Here is a 24,378-nt window from a genome sequence, read left to right on the forward strand (position 1 = left end):
GAACAGATCCGTGATGCTGCGAACAAATTATGAATCAAAACAAACAAAAATACTCTCTTCCAGGGTTAATATGAACACTGTGTTTTGGTTTGCTCTGGTAATTGCTGCTGCATACTCATTTTTGTGTTTTCCATAAAAAAATGAAAAATAAAAATAAAGTTTTGACTATTCCGAACAAACCACCTTCAAACACATCATTGGATAGTTTAAAGTTTAGACGAAAGAGGTTTAGTGAGAGTAGATGAATTTAGAGGCTGCAATTATCAGACTTGGCAACTTCAATCCAAAGTGTTGATGAATGAGCTCAAATCCATTTCCTGTCACTTTCCTTGGCCCGGCCTATATCTCAACATACGGACACAGAAACGATAAATTGTGTTTCCAATCTTCATCATGTGGTAAATTCCCTCATTTTTGGTGGCAAGTCCAATCCAAAGGATCTCATAAAGAGGTCAGCGATTGACGGTAAATTAATAGAGGGGTGTGGATCAATGAGTAATATCAGTAAGGCAACACATAAACCTTTGCAAACTTCACAATGTCACTTGTCAAAGTTTGTTTGCCATCCCCTTGGACAAAAAGTGACAAATCCATCAAAAAAAATAAGACTCCCCCTTTTTTATAGTCATTCTTTTCCTTCTTTTTATCCATCATCCTCATCTCCATTTTGATGTCTGTCTATTAGCACAAGGTGAGGCCTTGCCTGCTCTCACATCCAGGGGCTAAATTAGCTCAATCAGCCCTCTTTCACCTCTCTTCCATGGTTTCCAACAAAGTGACACACTGCTCCCCTGAGGAAGGCAGCGGAAGAGGAGGAGATGGACGAAGGAACACCAAGCCCAGTGGCCAGAGGAAGACTATGGAGAGGGGGAGCAGGTGCAAGTGGGATGAAGAATGCAATCTGTCATTGAAATTTTGGAAATATAATATCCAAGAGACATTAGAAAATGATATCTGGTCTGTTTTGCCCACAACACATTGCTGTGGGCAATGATCCACTCATACACACACACACACACACACACACACACACACACACACACACACACACAGATAAACGCAGAGTGCACCATGAGTGCCAACATCTCTTAAATTACTCCTTCATGTTTGATTTGTCTCAACCTTTCCCCTTACCTCTTCTACTAAACAGCCTCCCAAGTATCGACTGAAGTGCAAGGCAGGCACTTCTGCCACAGTAATAACAGAACATGTGCGCACGTGTGTGCCGGGCTGAGATCGGAGGTGGTGATCGGAGTGAGCCATAAGATCTACTCTATACAGCTCTACAGGGATTTATTAGACCAGGGAGTACATTAGCATCATAAAGACCCTGGAGAATGTGCCCGTGGATGGGCTGCACACGCTACTACGACCCTTTAGCATGCTCTCAGTCTGTGTGTGTATGTGTGTGCGGATTAGAAATAGGATTACCTCTATTCAAGCTAAGAAGGACTATTAAAGAGTTTATGGTTCATCTCGAAGGAGCCTGGAACTAATACATCACAAGAAGATGAGTGAAGGGAAAAGGGGACAAAAGGTAAGACAGAAGGTGGCAGGCAAGGCCAAAGGTGATGAAGGGACAGGATTTTAAAAAGTATTGCATACATTTGCATTGCATACAATTATTATGGTCAACTATATTTCAAATAAAGTTATGTTTGTTGTGTTTTGACAAAAAATCATACTATGATTTGCAAATCATGATAAACAAAAATATACATATATATATATATATATATATATATATATATATATATATATATATATATATATATATATATATATATATATATATATATATATATATATATATATATATATATATATATATATATATATATATATATATATATATATATATATATATATATATATATATATATATATATATATATATATATATATATATATATATATATATATATATATATATATATACATACACATATTTATGCAGTCATAAACTGCAAAACTCTTGTTGTAGAATATATATTCTATATTCTATATTATAATGTATTCTTCAACAATCATTTTGCAGTTTATGACTGAATTTGTTCTCAACAAGCCACAGATCTCTAGTGTCGCCTCGTGGACATTAGTGTAATGACAAGGATTACTTAAAAGTTGTTTCTAAATTGGATCTAAATGGATTAGTAATTATTAGTAATAATTTCGCTCATTTTTATATTTTCTCCCTTTCTTGTTAATTTTCAACATAACCTTCACCTAAGCATACACACAAACCTCTGACCATGCAAACAATACACTTGACACAAATGAATGGATTCTGATAAAACATTTTATAACTTATTTCAAAACAGGACCAGTCCGTTTGTACATTGCGCTCTCAAGTGGAACATAAAGGGTCCCAGAGCGATTCTTTGGAGTGTTGGCAAAGGTGTCAACAAAGTCCTGTGGTTGAAATGAGAGAAGGCACAACTCTGGTGGAAAAACAAACAAGGGCAAGAAGTGAAAACTCAATGCAGAGTTGTGGTAAAGTCATTCTTCCAGTTTCCATGGAAACCACAATCACTAAAAAGGGAAAGGGCACAGCAAAACTGACTTCCTGCTGACCAAACACATTGCTAAACCTTACATTCACAATAGGAGAAATTTGAATGAGATTACAACATAAAATCACCTTCCATGTATTATTTGGGTTGGAAAGGTAACAATGAGAAAATTAAATGCCTCCTTTCATATTTAAAAAAATAAATATAAATAAAAAAAAATCTTATCAATTAAAAGTTTGAGCTCCAACTCAAGTATTACAAGGCTGGCTTTAAAGAACTGGCTTTAAGGGGGAAAAGAAAAAGGCTGCTTTGGAATACAGTGAATGAAAAGAACAAAACAAAAACAATACTTTCTGCTTAGTGGCATTAAACAGCAAAACAATCATAACCATTATTGTACAATAATATTGTTTATAGTGTTTTGGGAGATAGAAAACACAAACTAAAATAAAAATTAAAAAATAAAATTGGGCATGGGCATAGTATTATTGTATCACAAAAGTGAAAAGGGCTGAGAATGTGGTCATTGGTATGATATTGATTGCTGATTAATTGTGTCTTGAAGAATTTGAGGCAAAAATGTGCACTAATACTTCAAGTGGTAGAGGCACTACTGACAGTTTTTAGTCGTAAAAACATGACATCACTATGCCATGCCAACACGAGTTCAAAATAGTTTTTTGTTCTCCACCCAAAATTCATTACTTGTGCATTATTCTTCCCGTCATCTATAAATTGTGTGTCCCGAGTCAAAATGACGGAACAAAACACAATTTTTTTTCAAAATGCTCAGACTGCCGTGATAACAAGAAGAACCAAGATGTCTTTTGGATGATAGTGGAAAATCTTATAATAGACCAAGTTGGGACAACATCATTCCTTAGAAGAGCCTTGATATGGGATTGAATCAAATACAGCTTTAGTACACAAAGTGCTGTATTTTATACAGTGTGTGTGTGTGTGTGTGTGTGTGTGTGTGTGTGTGTGTGTGTGTGTGTGTGTGTGTGTGTGTGTGTTTGTGTGTTGGACATCTTGCATCTGTGTTTAACTTCCACCTTTGTGTGAACTAAATGTAACCCTATACTACATTTAAAAAAAACACCCTGTGTGTTTACCCCTACCATTAAAAAAAAAGCTTGCAGTCTTAACTTTAGTCATGAACTTTGGCCTTAAAAAGTGCCTCAAGCCATGGTCATGGTTCATGTTCCCATCAGCACTTACGTCAAAGGACCCTGCATGTGAATTCCGTAAAAGTACCTGAGTAAGATGTGAACCCCCCCAAAAACTCCCACCCCGCCCTCCTTCCAACAGAAACAAGGAGTAGAAAGCAACACTCGTGGTGGATGTGTGAGGAAAAAGTACACAGAGTGAGGGTTAGACAGTAAAACATGGCCACTTTGAGACTTCGCTATGCTTAGCATGCTATTGGTGGCCGCTGGGTGACAACAACCACATAATGCGCATTGTGATGATAAACTGTGCAATTAAATATTTAGAAAACAAAAAAATGTGACGTCAGCATGACAGAAGACTAAATTATACGTGCAGGGCCATAAAGCTGCTACTTGTGTGCTTGATTGGATATCATGTATTAATTGACGGTGATGATTTGGCAAATGGGAGAATCTACAAGGTTTTCATAATATTGCATCTACTTACCGATAAAAAATGACCACCACTGTCATTGACATGACATACTGGAGAACTCTCTGACCTCAGCATTTGTTTCCCCATTCTTTTAAAGTTTCAAGATCCTCAGTTTGTTGTAAAGTGTTGCATGTGGATGAGAAAGGTATCAGTTTTAACATGTACTGGATGCATTGTGGGACTGCCTAATGGTTTCCAGTCCTGGTGGTGATATTTTTATTCTTTTCAGACTGGTATCAACAGCGTTTTATCTTTTTAAAAGCGTGTTTAGAGGAGTGTGTAGTATACATGTGGGGCGCGCGCACGTGTCTACAGTATGTCAGTATCCTCTATGCTGAAGCTGGATCTGCGGCTGGAGTCGACAGAGGCCTCTGGGGACATGGTGGAGAGAAGAGGGTCCCCACCCATGGGGGACAAGGGCTCCTCCATCATGAGGAAACTCATATCGCTTCTCCGGCCCTGCATATCCAGTCCTCCCAGATCGCCCAAACCCGACATGCCGTCGGAGAAGGCCGGCATTCCGTCGCACAAGTCCAGCGACTGGGCAAGGTCAAAGGACTGTGAGCTGCCCACGGCTGGGTACTGGATAGGTGGCTGGGTCTGGAGGTGCTGAGGAAGCATGGTCATCTGCCGAGGATGTTCAAGTGGAGCCTGGTTTGGTGGCTGCAGGTGGGACTGTGGAAGAAATTGGTGGTGCTGAGGCTGGTGAGAAGGAGCCTGGTTGTGGTTTAGGTGGTGGTGTGTAGCTTGCGCCTGAGTGTGGGAAAGGTTCTCCTCTTGGCTGGTTTCTTGTTTGATATATGGGGACAACACATCTACTGGGTTCAGGCCAGATGGTGAGTTGTTGGGTAGGCCGTGCAAATGTGCTTGCATCTCCAACTCCTGTTAACAAAATCATTTTTTAAGGAAAATTGTCGCTGAGCACATTTTCTTCTTCACATTTTTATCCCGTATGCTGTTTACAGTATTCTTCTACTGTATCTAATTGAGTGAAGATATTCCCTTCATGACAACATTACACCTCATATTGAGGAAGTGTATTTGAAAAATGACCTGAATCCGAAGTATTAACTGTTTGTTGGCCATTTCCATCCTTTTAAAGTTATTCTCCACCTCTCTGGTCCTCTGTACGTCTTTCTGCATACGTTTGATGTAGTCCACAGAGGCTCTTAGTATGGTGCCCTTATTCCAACGAACATCCCTATAAAATACACAAAGAGAAACATTGAAGCAGCTACCAGTGATACTACATACTGTTGGTATAGTGCACAAAACTGTTATCTTGTCACATATGTAGGACAGTAAGACTATAATACATTTTATTCGACTTTAATCCCAAACATTTTCACTTATGGTCCTATAAGAAAAACACTTATTAACTAGACATGTTTGATTCCCTTTGTAAAGAAATTTCCCCAAAGGATTTCCTTAAGATGAGCAAATTATAACATTATTTTTCCAACCAGCCCAAAATACTTACAGATCATTGGTTTTGGGAATCATTGCACCAAGTTCTTTAATACGATCATTGATGTTGAACCTCCGTCTTCTTTCGACTGAAAATTAAACAAAGTTAAACAGATGAGTACAAGTAAACACACATGATAAAGAAAAGATCATTTAGAAAGGGTCAAAACAGTATACAGGCCCCAACAACATGTTTTACACAGTCATAGGCAATGAAATTCAGAGCAGAAAAAAACTTTACGGGTTATCCATCCACCCACTCATTCCACTATGTCCACTTGATAAGCAAAATAAGGTGTACAACATTAACATTTTAAGGCATACTTTGTGTCGGTGTGTATGTTGCCTCTCTATAATGGCATGCAAAGTATAAATTAACAACAATACCAATATATTAACAGGTAAAGTGCAAGCTGGGAGGGGAAAGAAACTCACTGAGATTGTGGTTATCTTTCTTCTGCCTCTCTTTGGCCAGAGCACGGGCCTCTGCATCTTTCCAAAAACAAAAAGTCATTAACTGATGGTTGACACAAATATAGGATGAGACATTACAAAAGGCAACTCTTGAAGAGGGTTTATAACAGGCAAGTACCTCTGTTTTTTATGGGGGGGGGGGGGGGGGGGGAACCTCCCAATGGGATATTTGTCTGTTTAACTCGTGCACGAATGGTGATTTAAAATATATTATTCGTTTATCAAAAAGTCTGCAAAATAGTCGCACCTGAAATTTCTCGCTTAATGGTCAGATTGGCAGGACAGGAGTTGCTGGTCATTGCAATGGCTGGGCCTTTCATCCCCGGACCTGTATATACATCCAAGTGGCTGCTGGACAGAGGGAGCTGGGGAAAAGATGTATAAAAACGCTATCAGAAGAAGAAGAATTAGAAAAAAAATATCTCTGCATGAATCTATAAAATGAATAAACTTTGGCAGAATTATTCCATATCACTCACTACGGCCCCAAATTTCTAGGATTTTAGTTAATCCTAATGTTTTATGTATTAATATCATTCTTCTGATTATTTATTAATAACATCTGTTTGGTATATCCTTTGTTTTCTTTCAAGTATGGTACACCTTAGAATGAGTGTGTTCGTAAAAAGGTAAGACAGAAATACATTACAGTACACGTTTGTCCAAAACAGGAATGAATTCATGGAGTTTTGTTCATTGAGGTAAAACACTAACTACAATACACATACTGGAATAACTCTTTTCTAAACGTAATTGCATCAAGATAATCACAAAAATCGTAAAGTCAAACGCAAGTCAAAGGCGCCACACTCCACAACATTCATTCTCTATGGGTCAGAAAAAACTCATTAACGAAATCATTTCTCCATTTAAGCACCTTTATGAAGTCTTGTTTAGTGGGCTGTAAAAAAGAGAAGTTAACTGGAAATAATGCAATAACATAACACCTAAGGACTCTGTGACAAGTATTCTGGAATGATTAACTGTTATTCTCTTGTCAGTATCTTATCTGTTTCTATGGCTTTATTCTCCCCTCGGATGTCCTCAGTCTCTTCAAAACCCGCTTATAAAGTTTGCACTTTAAGACTAATGCTGAAAGCAATGTTTTAGTGTCAGGTTAACTACTCAATAGATCGCACCTTCCAGCTCAGCCCCCTTTAATCGTATAATGTATAGATTTATTTGCAAGTACCTTGCTGTCTATTATGTTCATCGGTTCGCTAGCACCAGGACAAACGGAACAGCACTAATGCTTTAAAGATAAAGAAGTATAAAGGAAATGATACCTTATCTGCTGGCTACTGTGCGACCTCAGACAGCAAATACACAAACAGGTTGCTCTGTGTGTAAATGCATTCTCCGAAATGTAAATAATGAAATTAGGTAACTAGGTGCCCCTCAAATTATTTAATCTAGTTTGTTAAATCTCATGCTTAAACATGGAGGATGCAAATCTAGTTGAACTGTTAAACCCATCTAATTGCCTGACCAACCAACTCCATATTCCAAAGCAAATGTAATTATACATGGTACAGTGGAGTTGCGTGTTGAAGTGCAAAAATCTACACATTCACGGACTCTTAACATTCACTCCAGAATACTAAGCTACTAGTATTCAGTGGTGCTCCCAGCTCTTACTAAACTTTAAGATTCCAAGAATTCCACGAGTATGCCTCTTTAATCCCCTCAGGATTATCAAGTGAGTTTAACTCATTGCTTCGTCAGACGGACTAAACAAAAACCTATTACAAAATCAATTTGTATGCATATTTTTATTTCTAAATATACACATACAATACAGGACAAACCTTTGGATACACCTATTTTAATACAACACAAATGATCACCCTAACCTTTGATTAAGCAAGAAATTCCAATAATTAAGAACAGTGAAGTTAAAACCATTTCAGGCAAATACTTCTTGAAGTGCATCGAGAGAATGCTAAGAGCAAAGGGTGACTATTTTAAAGAAACTAGAATATAAAACATGTTTTCTGTTATTTAACTTGGATTTCTCTCATTACATAATTCCACATGTTAATTTAGAGTTTTAACACCCTCTTTAGTGGATTTTTTCGAAGTGTGAAGGGACAATGTCCAAAATTTGATCCGGAGAATCTACAATGTAAATATCCCAGAGAATAAACACTTGAATAAGAAGGTGTGTCCAAACTTTTGGCCTGAGCTGTATGGGCAAATTACTACATGGTGGTCTTTATCAACAGCTGGCAGTTCATTCAGTGCACAAGCTTAACACTAAAAGAAGTTTTGATCAATATCCTAATTTAATCTATTTGTCTAATGTTGCACGCCATTTTGACAAACAAATGTATGGAAATAAATATGCTTAAATGAAACTAGTACAGTTCAGAAGACATTTCAACTCCTACTAGTCTAGAGTGAGATTAAATCAAGCAACCATAATAATGCTGTGTATTGTGCAAAGAGACAAAAAACCAAAGAAACGTTCTCCACCCCCACATAACATGTGCATCCGCATGTAATCCGTGACCTGAGGCTTGGTGTTAAAGATGGCACGATGTTGCTCCTCAAAGTCTCTAATAAAAAAAAAAACAAGTATAGAAGCCCTAACCAACTCGGTCAACAATAATCACAGCTATTTATTAAAAGAACACATCAGCATCTCACCAACTGAATTTGTTCCCCTTTAAAAACGTCCACAATGGCATACGTCGTATTCATCTCCTTCATCCTCTACTTTCCCAGCAAGGTCGGAGGGGTCCTTCCTCCTTGCTCTGAGGCAGACAGTGCTGGGACACTGACCTCAGCAGCAGTGATCCAATATTTCATCAAGATACTCCTTTAACCACCAACATTCACGAGTGAACTTTCCCCTAACTGGACTTTCAGCCTGTTTTCCCTTTGCACAAATTGCCCTCATTCCCCTTCCCTCCTCCCAACTTTTGCGCACCTCCCCACCTCCTCCTCCTTTTTCCCCAAATATCTTGTAAACAAGTTGAACGCTAACTGCCGGTTGTTTAATTGTAAATTCTTATTTGGCCTTCCCCCACACTTGAATTGACATGTTTTGTTGGAAGCGTATAACCTTAGTCAGCATGTAGCGATCAATTATCACCATTGTGTGGTTAATCGAGAACGTTCTTGACTATCATGACATCCTAAATTGTTTCTTGGGCTTGTACACAAAAGCAAACAGCATAAACATGACGACACATCACATTCTTATTTAAAAAAAACATTAAAAATAAAACACACACACACACATATATATATATATATATATATATGGACCATTAGCTCTGTGAAACAAATAATTAGTAAACTATCAAAACAGTGGTAATCCTAATTAAAAAAATATTACAGTAAATATAATATAAATCTTAGACAAATTGACAATTTTAGGCATGGAAAATTATGCTACATAGACTCAGTGGAAGAGTTAATCAGAAAAAAGCATATTTTGAGTTGTGATTTGATAATTGCATATAATGCATTCAAAATGTGTTGCAATTTTCATGTAGTTGCATATAATGCATTCGGAACCACTGTATATCATGTGTAACAATTAAAAGACACACCCTATGGCCAGAATTCCTTATGCCTGGTTATTACAAAAAAAATTAAATGAACGCTATGAATCTATAATAGCTTCCACTCGCTTGAGAAGCATTACCTCAACATTTTGGAGCGTGTCTTAGAATTCCTGTCCATTTAATCAGATTGAATAGGCTAGTACTACGTTAAAAACAAAGCTATTTCCCAATTCATCAAAATGTATGAGATTATAAGTGAATGTTGATGAACTCTACTCTTATAGATTAATGTATTGATTAAGAAGTGTGTGTCAATACTTTGGTGAATAATTTGATATTTAAAATATTCATTAAATATTCCGTTTGTTTCAACTAACTTACCGTGTTGGGCATCTGGATGGGATCTATGTAGGCTTGGACGTCATCATAACTGGACTGCATGCTGATGATATCATCAATAACCTCATCCATCTGAAAAGCACAGGAAAGTTAGTTATTTGATAACATTTTCACATCATGCATACCCCTAAAGACAAATTTTTATCCGAGCCACATTAGTGCTTTGATAATAATTATTATTATTATTTTTTTTTTTTAGTCGAGTAGAACATGGCTAAAAAGGCATCAAGTTAAAAGTCATATTCACAGCAATTATACGTAATACATCTAAAAGACATGCCATCACTTTACTATTTACTCTAAATATATTCCTAAATGATAGCATCAAGCATACACAACATAAGAAACCAGTACACAATATTACACAGGAGTTATTTGTACCGGTCTCTACTGTTATCTTTAGTCTGGCAGGGGCTAGAAACATGAAGGAATGAAGAATGAGTTTCATTTAAAAGTCATGCTAAATTCTCTTCAGCTGAAGTTTCCGACACTAATTTGCATGTCCAGACCTTCAGGTGAACTCACCTGCAAGTGCATGTTTCAGAGTGGACTTAAAAGTTGACTTCTCCATGTAGGACTGCTGAGACTATTTTTTTCTCTCAGTATGACTGACAAAACAGAGGCTGAGAATGGCGCTAAGAGAAGTTTTGGTCAAAGTCTGCTAGGTTCAAAGGGCCTTGGCATAGTAAACTGTTTGTCTGTCACTTGTTAAGTCGTAATTGCAGCTACAAGGCCATAATGAAGCATTTAAACTTCAATGAATGCCAGTGTCTGTTAGTCAACACATTGATTCATCTACCGTGCACACGACACAAATGGATTTTACAATGCCATTTCAGCTTAGAGAAGGCCTATTAAATCATTACGATAGGTCATAAAATGTTACCATAATGGGGATAATATTCAATCCTCATAATGTTATATACATGCAATAAGGTCATATTTGAGGTGTATTTGTTCAAAAAGTTCTTATGAGCAACACTGTGCGAAATGACAGGGAAAAATGTTTACAGGTCCCGAGTTGTTTTTTTTCCCCAAAATGCCTACCTCTTGCTCATGGCCAGAGCCAATATTCAGCATGGCCATTGGGCTGTTAGGTGCACTGTTTCCACTCATGAGCTGCTCAGTGCGCTTGTGTGGGGAGTGCAGTGGTGGGGGTAGAGATGCAGAACCCCCGGTGGGCCCAATGGCAGCAGGGGGAGATGGTGGTATTGGCCCTGCAACAGCATGAACCACCTCAAGAAAAGGAGAAGAAGAAGAAGAAGAGTGGATGATGCAATTCGAGATATATAAATTCGTCGCAGCACTGTTTGGCCAGGCAATGTCACGTGATCATCTACGGCCATTGATGGTCAAGCAGGGCATGTTATTGTGAATAGATATAATGAGTCCATGATTTTCTTTACTGTTCAAGGCAATTCTTTCCTCTTGCTCATTTTAAAAACGAGTCAAAATTGCCATGCTATTTTTTTCAGCATGCACTGATACAGATAACACTAGATTGATACCTGTTTGGTTGCAAAGGTGGTGGAGAGGTACTCCTTCACCTGCTGCCTCCGAGACTGACGTATGTGGTAGTCTGTGGGATTCTCAAGGTGCGTCTGTACCTGCAAAACAGAATTACTGGGCCTCTTATTGATACTTTTTAATTCATTTTGATGCAGTAAATTATAAATACACAGCTATTGAGAACACAAAATGATGACTAAAAGGCAAAGTGTACACTTTCAAACATATCCCACAATGTTCCTCTTATGAATAATCGTGTAAAAGATGGCCACTCAAAGCATTTAAAAATGACAATTAGGAATTCTTAGAGGAGGTAATGTATAAACTGAAAAAATGACACTACTACGCACTGTCAATCAATTAAAAAATGATTATAATCGACTGTGTTACCGACCTTAAGGACCTCCACAGGCACCTGCATACTTTGATAGTTATGAGGGGCACTGATAGCTGCAGTGGGCGCAGGTGTTCCAGCCATGCGTTGCTGCATGTATTGCAGGGCTACATTTTGCTGATGTTGCCGCTCGCGCTGCTCCTCTTGCTGCAGCTGGTCTCGCATCAGCTAAGAAAATAAACAGTGTGATTACAAACGAGCAATAACGAGGGCTGGCAAAAAAATCTTGTCTTTTACCTGCATCCGCAGACCAATGCGTGAGGCCATTGCTGGGGGTCGAGGGGGCAGGGGAGGGCGAGACGAAGTCAATGCACAGCAGTCCAGTCCGACAGGTAGTGAATGCTGTTATGAAATTAAGGTTACATTATTTTTTTTAAACAATTCTGTTGCATACGCGAGAGACACAAAAAAAACTGCAACATTTGAGTGAAGAACTATGTTTACTGTTCCAAATGTACATTATTGGTGAAAAAGTGTTTTCGGTCTTGATTATTCCCCAAAAGAAACCTTAATTGCATCGGATATGACCAAGAGCAAAAGAAAAGTTTCATTTACTTTTTTAAATTCATTTTAGGATGATGAATAATTAGCCAGGAAGTAAAAGTGGTCAGCAATTGATAGTTCATATATGAACACTTATTTTGAGTATAGAGCTTGCATGCAGCATTACGATTCATCATTAGATATGCCTCTAGGTACCAATTTGGGTATGAAGGTTATGGCTTTTTGTCTAGGGTGGCTAACAAAATCACTATCAGTTTAAAACAATAACAGACAGTTGGGCTGTCATTATTGAGCCAATGAGAATAAAATGTTGATAAAGACGGTAATCACGTTAATGGAATTTTTAACACATATTTCAATAATGCTGACTCTGATCGTGAGAGCAAAGGGAAAATGGGGAACACCCGAACCACTTTTAAACCACCTCCTTCCGTTTTCTCTCACGCATACACAGTCTTGCAATATGCGCTCACAAAAAAAAAAAAAATCAGTGGGGAGTCCCAGTTCCCCTTCTATAATAACACGTGTTCATGACTAAGCTCATCTGGAGCCACGGAAAGGTGCGCTGGGAAGCGAGTTTTCGATTTCATTTTCCATGACATTGTTTTGAGAGCCAAAGAAGTGGTTACATGAGGTTCTAAACATCCAATCAGAACGAGACTCAAACATTGGACGTTCATGGTCACGAAGGGGAGAAAACAGAGGAAAAAAGAGACAGAGAGATAGAGAGAAAAGGTCATTGTGCGTGAGGTACAATAAGAAAGGCAGCTCCTATTGAGAAAGGCTGAAGCTGCCTGTTGTCCAAAGTGTACATTTCAGCACAAGAGGGGGCATACACTGCCCGCTTTGTGCCCATTGGATCGCCCACATGAAAGACAGGCACACATGCACAACGACAAATTGAAACACTCACATTAGACAAAATCAAACACACTCAAAACCCTTACTGGCCATATCACACTACAATACTATGTCTTATATTGATGTTCACTAGATGCAGATATGGTTGAGTACTTGAATACTACAAAAGTAGAATAGTTATTGTGACAAAGATGGGATATTACAAACTGAAATATATGAGATTGTTATTTTTCGTGTTTGATCAAAATGAAAATGACGACTTGGATCTTTGACCCCAAGTGATAAAATGAAATGGCAAACTGGTCCTCAGAGGTCGCTGCGAGTGCAGATTCTGGTTCCAACCGATCCAGTATAGACACTTTAATCAATGAGATTTCTGCAGAAAACAAGAAGGACCTGACTGCACTTATAGGATAGCAGATTGGTGAAAAGGTGTCTTCCTGAGGGGTTGGAATGAAAACCTGCACCCACTATGGCCCATTGTGGAAAAATTTGCCCATACATGATCCAAAATTCCAATACTTCAACCAGTCTTAAAAACTGATATCACAATGACATTTCTATTCTTCAGTCCCAGACACACATTATGTAACTTGCATATAGCTTTCAGCGGTAACTTGCTATGTATGACTCAGCCATGATATGTAAAATTCGTACAGTAGTGTCTTGAATTAGACATATACCACATGGTTGAGCTATCACTTCCTTATTTCAATTGGTGACACACGGCTACCAGGCAGTATAACATCCCACACTGGTCTTCCCATTGCCAAGCATTCACCGAGGGAAGCAGGCATCTGTGACGCAGAGCAGGGACAGCAAGATCATTGTCTGTCGAACGCTGTGATGTCACAAGGCCCCAGCACTTCAAACAGTGAGTGCCAGTGGGAAGACATGGAGCAGAGGAAGTCGGGCTCAGAGGTCGACGACGGTATAGATTAGTCACCAACATGAACATATTGTAAGACTGTGTATGTATATATGCGAGTCCTTTACTTCTTCCCGGAAAACACATATGTCATTGAATGTGACATAGACACACACTTGGGGGCACTGTAGAGTCATCGCACCTGTGCTCACAGATATGGTGTTAATACGTGTGCCTATTTTTAGACGTGTGCCATGCCAACGATAGATTTTTAGCAGCCAAAGGGACAGGGCTAAAAATGAAATAGAGCATAAACACCTCAACACAAAGAGGTTTGCACACATTAAAACGTATGCACAAAATGCATGAAACTCCCGGTTAGAGCAAACAGATGCACTATTGCCAAGTAGTTCAGAAAATGTTTACAGATCTGATCCCAAAGTTCTCTCCAAAAATATTAAACCGTTGTCAATGAGCATCAGTGCACACCAGAACAGGCACAAAAGATGAGTAAGGGGTAAAAGAAAATAAAGAACATGCTTGATTTGTCTTTTCTCCTTTTCAGGAACCTCGTGACCGGACGTTTGGTCGCCGGTCTTTTGGTCCCTTTTGGTCGCCGGTCAAATGGTGAGTTTACTGTTGAAACCAGCTCTCAAAATTGTATTCATGAGAGAGTTTAATATCTAAATATCTACTGTTTTCAACAGTACTTAGATATTAAACTTTCTCTTTCATGAATCAACAATACATATTTAGATATTAAACCCACTCTCCTAAATATAATTTTGAGGGATGGAACAGTAAACTCTGTCACAAAAGACCAAAAGGACGGCGACCAAACGTCCGAGCACCGGATTGAGCTGAGCCTCAATCGGGGTCATCAGTTACAGGTTATGTTTGGGAAGATATTGTCATTCGGCTGGTACGGAAAAATATGACATCACAAACATTAACATCTATAGCCCTTGGCGACAACATCAGACCAAACATTCTGGATGAAGACAAACACAAATCACATATTCCGGCTGTACACGCAAGCCCAAGATTCTGTTGGGGTTAACTTCCATAACTCGAAGCCTCAAAAAAATTGTATGTTTTGTAAGTATTAGGAGCATGCAGGATGATGGAAAAAGAGCTGGCAGAATGAACAAGCTCAGATAGTGGTTCTAGTTTGAATGAGTTTCACTTCAGTGTAATATATCATATTCACATTGTGTGTTGATGGATGGATATTTACCTTGGTTGAGAGAAAAAAAATGTTTTCAAACAGGAATACGCTGTGTTTCTGCTGCTGACTACATGTCTGGAAGCTGAAGCGTGGTGATGGTGATGATGGAGGAGAGTACAGATGAGATGAGACAGAAACAGACAAAAAGGGCAAAGAAGATGCTTGGTTAAAAAATCTATTGTGTTCAGTGAGTGCCCTTTTTGATAACATTAACTCATTGGCTCCTTATGACGTAAATAATCAATTTAGAACAGAAAAAGTCAACAAGACAAATACAAATACATTATTGAATATATATACTCAATACTCACTTAAACCTTTAATAGATTTCATTGATTTAACTGATTTTCTCTTTCTTTTTTCACCATATTGCTTTTAAGTTGAAAAAAAAATAATTTGATTTATTTTTCACATACTGAAATTGTCTCCCCGGTAAAAACCTTTGTGCTCCTAAGTTGAGGCCCAACTAAAGGGTTCAAAATTTTGGAGAAGTTTTGCAAACTGGCTAGATTTCAAGCAAAAGGCAGAATACACCCTAGACTGGACGCCAATCATCCATCCATAGGACGCACAGAGCGATAGACAACCATTCACATTCACAATCATACTCCAACCAGCGGGAATCTTATCTGCGCCTGCCCGTTCCAGTTAAACAATTTGACTGTGTATTGAGCAAAAATGGGTAAGTAGGGTATTCATGGTATGCACATCAGTCAATATGGCATGTACCCTTTCACCTGCGTGTCGCGAGTCAGGCTAATTGGGTAGACGTCAGCACATTCCATGCGTGAGGATAGCAAGAAAACCGAAAAAAACAATAGCATATTGTTGCATAAAATGCCATATAATTATGATAAGGGAATTAGAACTGCCCTTTTATTGTTATAAATAGTAATTTTAGGGCTTTTTGGAAAAAAAAACTGTGAAAATTGGTTCAGAAATTTGCAGGATGCAACTTGTTTTGGAATTCCGACAGCCACCATATAAGGATTGTGTAATACGCTGGAATTACTAATCTTGAATATCTATGATTGGAAAGAAGCCTTCATAGTTGCTGAAGATGGCTTCTCTTACGCCTGTGAAAGAACTAGTGAACTTGAACGACAAATTTATCTTAAGTGCAAGAAAACGATCCTGCCAGGGCAATCTTTTTTTCTGTCTATAACTAGTCCAATCACTGAAAAAGGAATGTGTAAATATTAGGCTTATGAAAGAAAAAGATGAAAATCATCAACCAAACAGAGCATCCTTCCCTTTTTTTCCTTCATCAGTTATCACAACTCCTGCTTCAGTCAGAGGTGATGCAACTTCTACTCCATACAAGAGGAAAACAACATACCATCTCATAAATATTGTTTTTCTTAACAATTTAGAAAACCATTTGAATTTTAAAATAAGTGAGATATTGGCTTTTGTTTTTACAGCACATAAATAATTTAAAGAAAATTGTGACTATTTGTAAATACCTGAAAAAATTAAATCGACCACTTTGTTCCTAACCAAACTGGTTGGGCAAAAATCATTTAGAGTTAGAGTACACTTTGTACAAAGGTGTTCACATTCAGATCGTATGATATACAACCAGTTGTAGCAAAATCCCTGGCATCATATTTAACACATGCTGTATGCTTGAGTATGAAAAATTGTGCTCTATCATAATAAAAGTACACAATTTGAGACAGATTGTATTGTATTGTATTATCATTAGAGCAACAAAGATCTAAATAGGCATTATTAAATGATAATTATGTAGTTTCTAAAGTTGTTTCGGTTTAGTTTATACATGCCATTGGAACGTTTTGTCATCTGCAGAATGTAGAAGCTGAAATTCTTACCGACAACTCTCCAACTATCTTAAAATCAACATATCCTTGTGAAAAGTGGTCTTCCGCGTGCTAACAGATACACCTTGCTCGCAGAGCCTCCAAAAGCAACTTCAATATTTGTGACAGTACTCACAACTGGTGGAGTTACAGGCACTCTTCGTCATCTCCTTACACCCCCCAACCTTCTCTCCTTCTCTCTAGACGCCAGCTGAGCTTCCTCCTCCCACTTCTACTATTCCGCTGAATTAGTCTGATGGCTGAAGTTAACAAGAGGAAGCTTGTCTAGAAAATGCATCTCCAATGCTGTTTTTCTTGTCTACTGCAGGCTACTTCAGCCCCATTCTTGATCTTCACATGATATGTACGCACAACCATGAACTGCTCATTCAAATGGATGGATTAAAAGAAAAATAAACAGAAAAGCCGGGAAATATTTCATTTTTGGACTGAACTTGATTGTATTTTGGCTTTGTTAAGGCCTCTTGGTAGACTACAATAACAAAAACACCCAAACACACTGAAAAATACCCTTAACATCTCCACTTTGCCTGTCTTTATAAATGTTTGCAACAATTAACCTAGAAGAAAATTTCCAATTTTGCACTATGGACTAAACTCCAGTAGTTGTTCGACTATACTCGCAAGTGACAGTGAAAAAATACATTGATAATAAATAAAGCCGCACTGACCAAATTTGACAAGAAAATCTATTTATCCATATACCAGTGGTTCTTGACCTGAGTTCGATCGAACCCTAGGGGTTCGGTGAGTCGTCTCAGGGGTTCGGTGGAACCTCAGGGTGATCACGTGACATTGCTCGTGACATTGCTTGGCCAATCAGTGCAGCAAGGAATTTATATATTTTGAATTTGAAAAAAAAATCACATCTTATTTTACCCTAAAGTAAGGTTTGGTTAGTGTGCATAGGAAACTGGTGGGGTTTGATAGCTCCAACAAGGTTAAGAACCACTGCCATATACATAAGCCCCATTGGACTATAAACCACAAGTGTCCACATAGTATAGTACAAAAATATTTAATAAGAGTTTTTAGATGGAATCGACATCAGTTATTTATGCAAGATGTCTATTTGAGTGCAATATATTAATAAGTGTTTACTGCATACTACCTGCATGTAACCCACTTTCAGTAGTTGTTTCCATGAATGGACACAAAAAAATGGTATTAATGCCCCTCCATGAGTGGTGGATGCCCATAACAACAAAGAGCAACATTAATGGGCCTACATGGTTCAGCAGGACCCGGCTGACAAACATCCCTTGTTTGTACACAAAGCATTTATCACTGGGCCAGCTCCTGTTCTCATAGTGCCCGCAGTGTATTTACAGAGTTATTTTGGTCTCGGGGCAGGACCCCTCTAGGCCCTCCGTTTATTGGCTGGGAAACCTACATCCCTGTCAGGAACAGCCAATCCTTAAAGGAAAGTGAAGGCATGGAAATTATTACTGACGTACTGAACTGGCTTGTCCTCTTTTGGCAATACATCACAAATTATTGGGGTCGGGTTTGTGACAAAATTAGACCAAAATGAGTCACTACTAGAGGAGCTAAATACCTAATTTGCTTGCTTTAAAACAACAACAGCAGCACTAACATAAATGGGTCCTGGGCCCTAGTCCAGTTCTTTGTCTGAAGAAGAATAGGTTAGACAGAAAATGATACATGAAATAATTAAATATAAAAGAAAGCTTCAACATCCCCCCCCATCCAAATACCCCTACATTTCCAACAATGCTTCTCAACATATTTTGTTGCAGGCAATGTTGGGATACCATTATTTACTTTCCTTTTTTTTAATCCCCAAATTCAAGGAATCTGGAGAAATCTTTGCATATAATCCACAAAGTCAAAAAACCTATTGAATGCATTTTAGAATTAGAAAATCATTTTAAGCTTTTTTATTCATGTTTTGCACAATATCTTCCCAATGATGTGGAACATCATGATATTAATGATAGATAACAATTATAATTTAATTGAAATTTCAGGTACAAAAATAGATAGCCCAAACAAAAAGAAATCAAAAAAGGATGTTACGTCAAAAACAAAGGATTTTAAAAAATCTGCCCGTTCATAAAAGTGGAATAAAAAAATAATAAGTCCATCCAGTACATATTCAGTGTCCATTATTAACACTGGGTAAACAAATGAACTACAAGGAAGGTTAAGAAACAGAGCATGTGCAAGAACCAGCAAAACCACCCTGCAGCATTACTCTCTGCATGGCTGAGAGTCACCAAGCACAGCGAAGTGCAATGGGAGGTATTTGCGAGATCAGTAGCCAGATAAAGGTCACACAAAATTAACGTAAGCCACAAATTGCCTCTAAAATTTCACTTTAAAAAAGTGTAAAGTGTTGAAACGGGGAGAAGTAAAGAGGATACCATATTGTGATTATTGCAGATTTGTCTTTTAAAACAAGGTTGTTTCAGAAATCCAATACAAAATGTTTAAATGGCTGAATCACTAACTCAAGTATAGTTACTGTTTTAAGGACAATGGTGTGTGACGCATGAATTTCCAGACGGTTGGCTTAATCATTTTATTGCATATTATATCAGACCATGTGATCTTTTTGTCAATGCAAAAAGTTTAATGTGGTTGTGAGTGATGGCTTTCATTGAATACTCTTGAATTATCATTTCAGTCAATCCAGTCGAAGTTGTTTAAGTCAATCAGAGGAACATAATATTCTAAATGAAACCAACTAGTTCTTGAATTAGCGAGAATACACTCTCCATCAGGGGGGGGGTGTCTAAACCAGACCCCAAGGGCAGCTGTGGGTGAAACTAAAATTCTGAAAAATATCATGTTAAATGAAGTACAAATCTCAAAAAGGTCTTGTGCGGCTTTAGTTAAAATAAAGTGCGAGCAACAGTCAAACAATCCCTGCAGTTGAACAAAACAACAAACGAACTGTGGTTTAGACCTCATCTCTAAAAAAAAAAAACAGCAGGTTGAGTAAGACAGAGACTAAAGTTTGCAAGTCAAAAGAGGATATGAGACAAAAGAAATGAGCGATGATAGGGAAGTAGAGTCACACATTCTGCACATGCCTAAAAAATATCCCACCCACACTCACCTCTGCTAGATCATGGGTCATCTTGTCAAAGATCACATGCAAAATTGTCATTCCCCTGGTTTCAAAGAAGTAATGGTTCGCGACAATTTTAGTAGTTTTTGTTTTTGCCTTAGGAAAACCCAACCAGTCAGGCAGAGGCTTCCTCACTCAGCCACGTAGCCAAAGAAAACAGTCCCTGTCCATATGGTAGATGAAGCTGTATTTGCACACACCTGCTGCACTTTCTCTCTACAGTACATCAAACTAACCTAACCTCTGTGTGTGTGCATGGATACATCTGTTTACTTGGGGAAAATTAGCGCCATCACCAACACTTGCAGGCAAACAAGCCCAATGAGGCTGAAATATGACCACTCACAAGCACACTTTTCCATATGCATTGCACACACGTTGGTAATTGTATCCCATCTCACTTTGACCCATTACTGGATAATAATGCAGTACAGTACAGTCTGTCAACTGTCTGTTGGTAACGTATGCTTAATGTTTGAAGCTATGTTAGAGACTCAACTGAACTTGGATTTCCAAGCACAACTCTATCGGTCAACCTATAGTTTAAAGCAACCACACAGATTAGTGTGTTAACAAACTTCTGATAGACTTATTCTGCTCACTTTAAAACACCACTCACAAATGAGCAATTTCACCAGATTCTAGAAATGAAACAAGGAGTGATCACACCACATTTGAAAAAGACAAAGGAGGGTTGTGCGTGACTACATATCCACCAATGACCTGCTGAATTTTTAGAATGTCTTTGAAATGTAGCAATATATTGCACGTAAAATGTGACCATGATAAATGAGGTTCAAGTTGGTTGCACCATCAATGGGAGCGCAATGGTGAAGCTGATTTTAACTTTAACAAATATGTATTCATTTTCTCTTAGTACCAATCAACAATTGGCATGTATATAAAATTTTAATTTGGGAAGTTCATCAGCAACACACTTTTTTGGCTCCCTAACCCTTTATTACAGAAAATTGAATGATTTTCCCATTGGAAAACAAATAAGGTCTGCTACCTCAACAGCAATGAATTTAAGGGAGTTGTCAACAAACCACTCTTGGTGATGCCTACCTGTTAATCATCTCAACTGACACCTGCCTTTTTACATTCCAAATGAATTTGTTGTCGTTGCACCTTAGAACATAAAAGGCTGAGTTTTGTCACACACACAAAAAAAAACTCATTAGGCCTTGTTTGATGAAGTACGGTGCATGGTCGGATTAGGAGCTAAACATTTTCTAAGACTACACCGCAGTCTAATTGCGTCCCTGAGAATGAAATGACTGCCCAATATAGCCTCACTTCACTAGGCACCTCATTTCCATGCAGAGTTGGACGTTGTGTTAGTAAACACCTCCATGGGGGAAGGAGACAGTTGTCTGTGTATGCCCAAACTTACTGGGAAAAAAAAGCTGCACTTTCTGTCTCAAGTGTGTCTGGCTGGTTCTCCCTGTGTTAAATGTTCATTTTAAAATAATCATAAAAAAAGAAATTAAAACAATAACATGGATGTTTCTTTTTAAAATGTAATTGTAATGTGAGGTCATACAGACAGCATCAACAAATAACAAAGAGCGCACTTTAATTTTAAAGGCATGATTTCTATACTGCTTCAATTACATTGAAGTATGTTAATCCGGCATCTACTTTGCAGATTTGAACTTTTCACAACAAAACAAGTAAACCTTTTGAAGAAGTGGAGAATGAGAGGAAATAGGTGATATTTTGGAAACATTGGAGTTTGTCACTATACTACACTAAGCATTATGAATAGGAGCACATAATGGGAATTTCTGAATGAAGTGGAAATGTGCCCTAGGGCATGTATGTTCTCATTGCAACTGAACCATCCACTTTTTGTAAGTGCATACCAATATAGCCACAGGAATATATTAAGCAACAGTTGGAGGTTTTAGTATCCTCTTAATTTGGATTGTATGGAGTTTGCATGTTGTTCCGGGACATCTTCTGCATCTTTTTTTTTTTTTAAAAAACCTTGTGATAAAAAAAAACAAATACAGTTGTCAGGTGACCTCTGCCATCATGTGAACTTCTTGTAAAGTACAATTAACTGTAAATTCCTAGATTTCTTAACTCTGTACCTCATAAGATACCTACCATACCATTTTACTCCCCCAATTCATCCAGCTTTTATTTTAAAAATAAATCCCTCATTTTGAAATTGGTGGCACTACAAAAGCACACATTTCAGATAAAGTTTTTGATCTCCTTTTGTTATTAATGGTTGAGAATGTCACGAGAAAGTTTCTAGGAAACGGGCCAAGAAAGGAAAGCACAAGATTGACATTTCCACTATGACTTTTAAACTATACTGTTTTCAAGATTCTTTAAAATGACTTAGATGTTCACAGAATTGAAGAATCAGGGATGAGGGCGTAATACCAAAAAAATGTCAAGTTAAAAACCAACGTCTTACCTGGATCTTTTTTTTTTTTTTAATTGTAGTCAATGAGAGTTGGAAGAACACACACATCCTATTAAATCACACTAAAATAATCACAAATCATTACATTAATGTGACACAATGACAGCCATATAAAATTTGGTATAGACTGTAATTTAATTATATGCCCAATACTAATCACCAGTGGTGATCAAGGTTTGAGGGCAAAAAGGAGACCTATGTGGTAACTTCAATATGTTGGCACAATGCTCTTAGAACGCAGTAATTGAATGGACAGTATAGTTTATATAATCAAGAGTTTATACATAGCAACACAGCCAGAGACTGAGGTGTTGTTACTGATACTGACTTGGCTACGGCTCAGAAATGACAAGAGACAGACTGTCTATGAGACAGAGCCAATTGTGCATTATCAAATGAGAAAATCGTGATTTGGAGCGAAAATAAAATTGCATTTAAATATTTCCAATGTAGTTCATCACCAATGACTATGCCATGTAAATCAGATGACACTTTTTTTAAAAAACTATATTAGATCAGCCATCCCATTTTGGAAAAGTTAACAAAAACGAAGTTTTGGAAAATGCAAACCAAAAAAATACAACACAAATTTAAAAAATAAAGTTAGTTTGGATGAATGACGTCATTTTTAGTGTTGGTGAAATGTCACACGTACCAATTCTGAAGGTCAGACAGAATGCAGTCAAAAGTAGCTTCGAGACAACTTCCCTTATGCACTTGGCAGCCAGAGGGGGAAAAGAACCACTGGCATAAAAATCGCGATGAGTTGATCAAGAAAACGCCACAAAACGATATGTTTCTCGGTAGATCCACTTCCACATGTTGCTACGCAGCACGCAACGTAATCGTCGAACTGCGGTCGACTGTGCGCGGCTTGGCAGTCACCTGTGCAGCCACCAATGACTTCTCTTGTATGGCTTATGGGTAATGTAGTTCTTCTGCGCAAGCAGCCGGACCGACTAATTTTAGAAAGTGACGTGAAGTTCACAACAGACAGGGAACAGGTCATCAACAAGACCAAAAACCAAAGAATCAACTCTGTTTTTGTCTAGTTTGAATGTTAATTCCGACCAATGTTATATAACCAAGCAATGGACATTATTTTATTTATAGTTAGATGATTTTGCATGAGCATATGCATTATTCCAGAATTGACCATTTTGCCCTTAAAATTCTTGAAGTAAAGCTTCACGTTTCTCATTTTCTGCAATATGCCCCTCAATGATAGGTAACATGGTTGCAAATCCATTCTAATATCTTTTTTTCTCAGTGGTAAAATGTAGCTGTTACAGTTCATCAGCAGGAAAAACTTATGTAAATAATTGTGGGGTGCCTTATTCTGATAAGATGCATAATAGGGTTTGCATGAGGTAAAGTGAGATATTTAAAAAAAAAGCAATATTAAATAAAGCAAAATAGAAGCAGAGCACAAATTTGTTCAACTCGTGTATAATGTGATCCACTGCATTCAATTTCTACAGTGATAAATGCATGTTGTGGGAAATATTTCATTGCTTATAGTTGCTGTGGATAGGCTAGACTAGAGGTTGAGAAGATTTATGAATATTATGATAATCTAAGCAAATGTTTCCAGTTGCAGGCGACAGGAATGAAT

At 37.9% G+C, this 24,378-nt stretch overlaps 1 protein-coding gene across 4 annotated transcripts; it reads right to left on the bottom strand.

Moving 5' to 3' along the window:
- Window positions 1-2,281: 2,281 nt before the first annotated feature.
- On the bottom strand, window positions 2,282-23,636 carry tfeb (transcription factor EB). 4 transcript variants are annotated; one of them, XM_077726967.1, is made up of 12 exons: window positions 23,419-23,579; window positions 15,389-15,461; window positions 12,156-12,260; window positions 11,919-12,086; window positions 11,524-11,622; window positions 11,063-11,251; window positions 9,998-10,087; window positions 6,349-6,466; window positions 6,063-6,119; window positions 5,641-5,716; window positions 5,214-5,361; window positions 2,282-5,042 (listed from the first exon to the last, which is right to left on the bottom strand). In XM_077726967.1, exons 3-12 carry the CDS (start codon window positions 12,183-12,185, stop codon window positions 4,470-4,472), a joined length of 1,548 nt encoding a protein of 515 aa, XP_077583093.1. In that variant the 5' UTR covers window positions 12,186-12,260; window positions 15,389-15,461; window positions 23,419-23,579; the 3' UTR covers window positions 2,282-4,469. The 4 variants fall into 4 exon arrangements, with proteins under 4 accessions (XP_077583093.1, XP_077583090.1, XP_077583092.1 ...); XM_077726964.1 differs by lacking the exon at window positions 23,419-23,579 and adding an exon at window positions 17,215-17,394; XM_077726966.1 differs by lacking the exon at window positions 23,419-23,579 and adding an exon at window positions 17,215-17,393 and having other exon boundaries at window positions 6,063-6,113.
- Between the last annotated feature and the right edge of the window lie 742 nt (window positions 23,637-24,378).

This window comes from Stigmatopora nigra, chromosome 10 (assembly GCF_051989575.1).
Source record: "Stigmatopora nigra isolate UIUO_SnigA chromosome 10, RoL_Snig_1.1, whole genome shotgun sequence".
NCBI lineage: Eukaryota > Metazoa > Chordata > Actinopteri > Syngnathiformes > Syngnathidae > Stigmatopora > Stigmatopora nigra.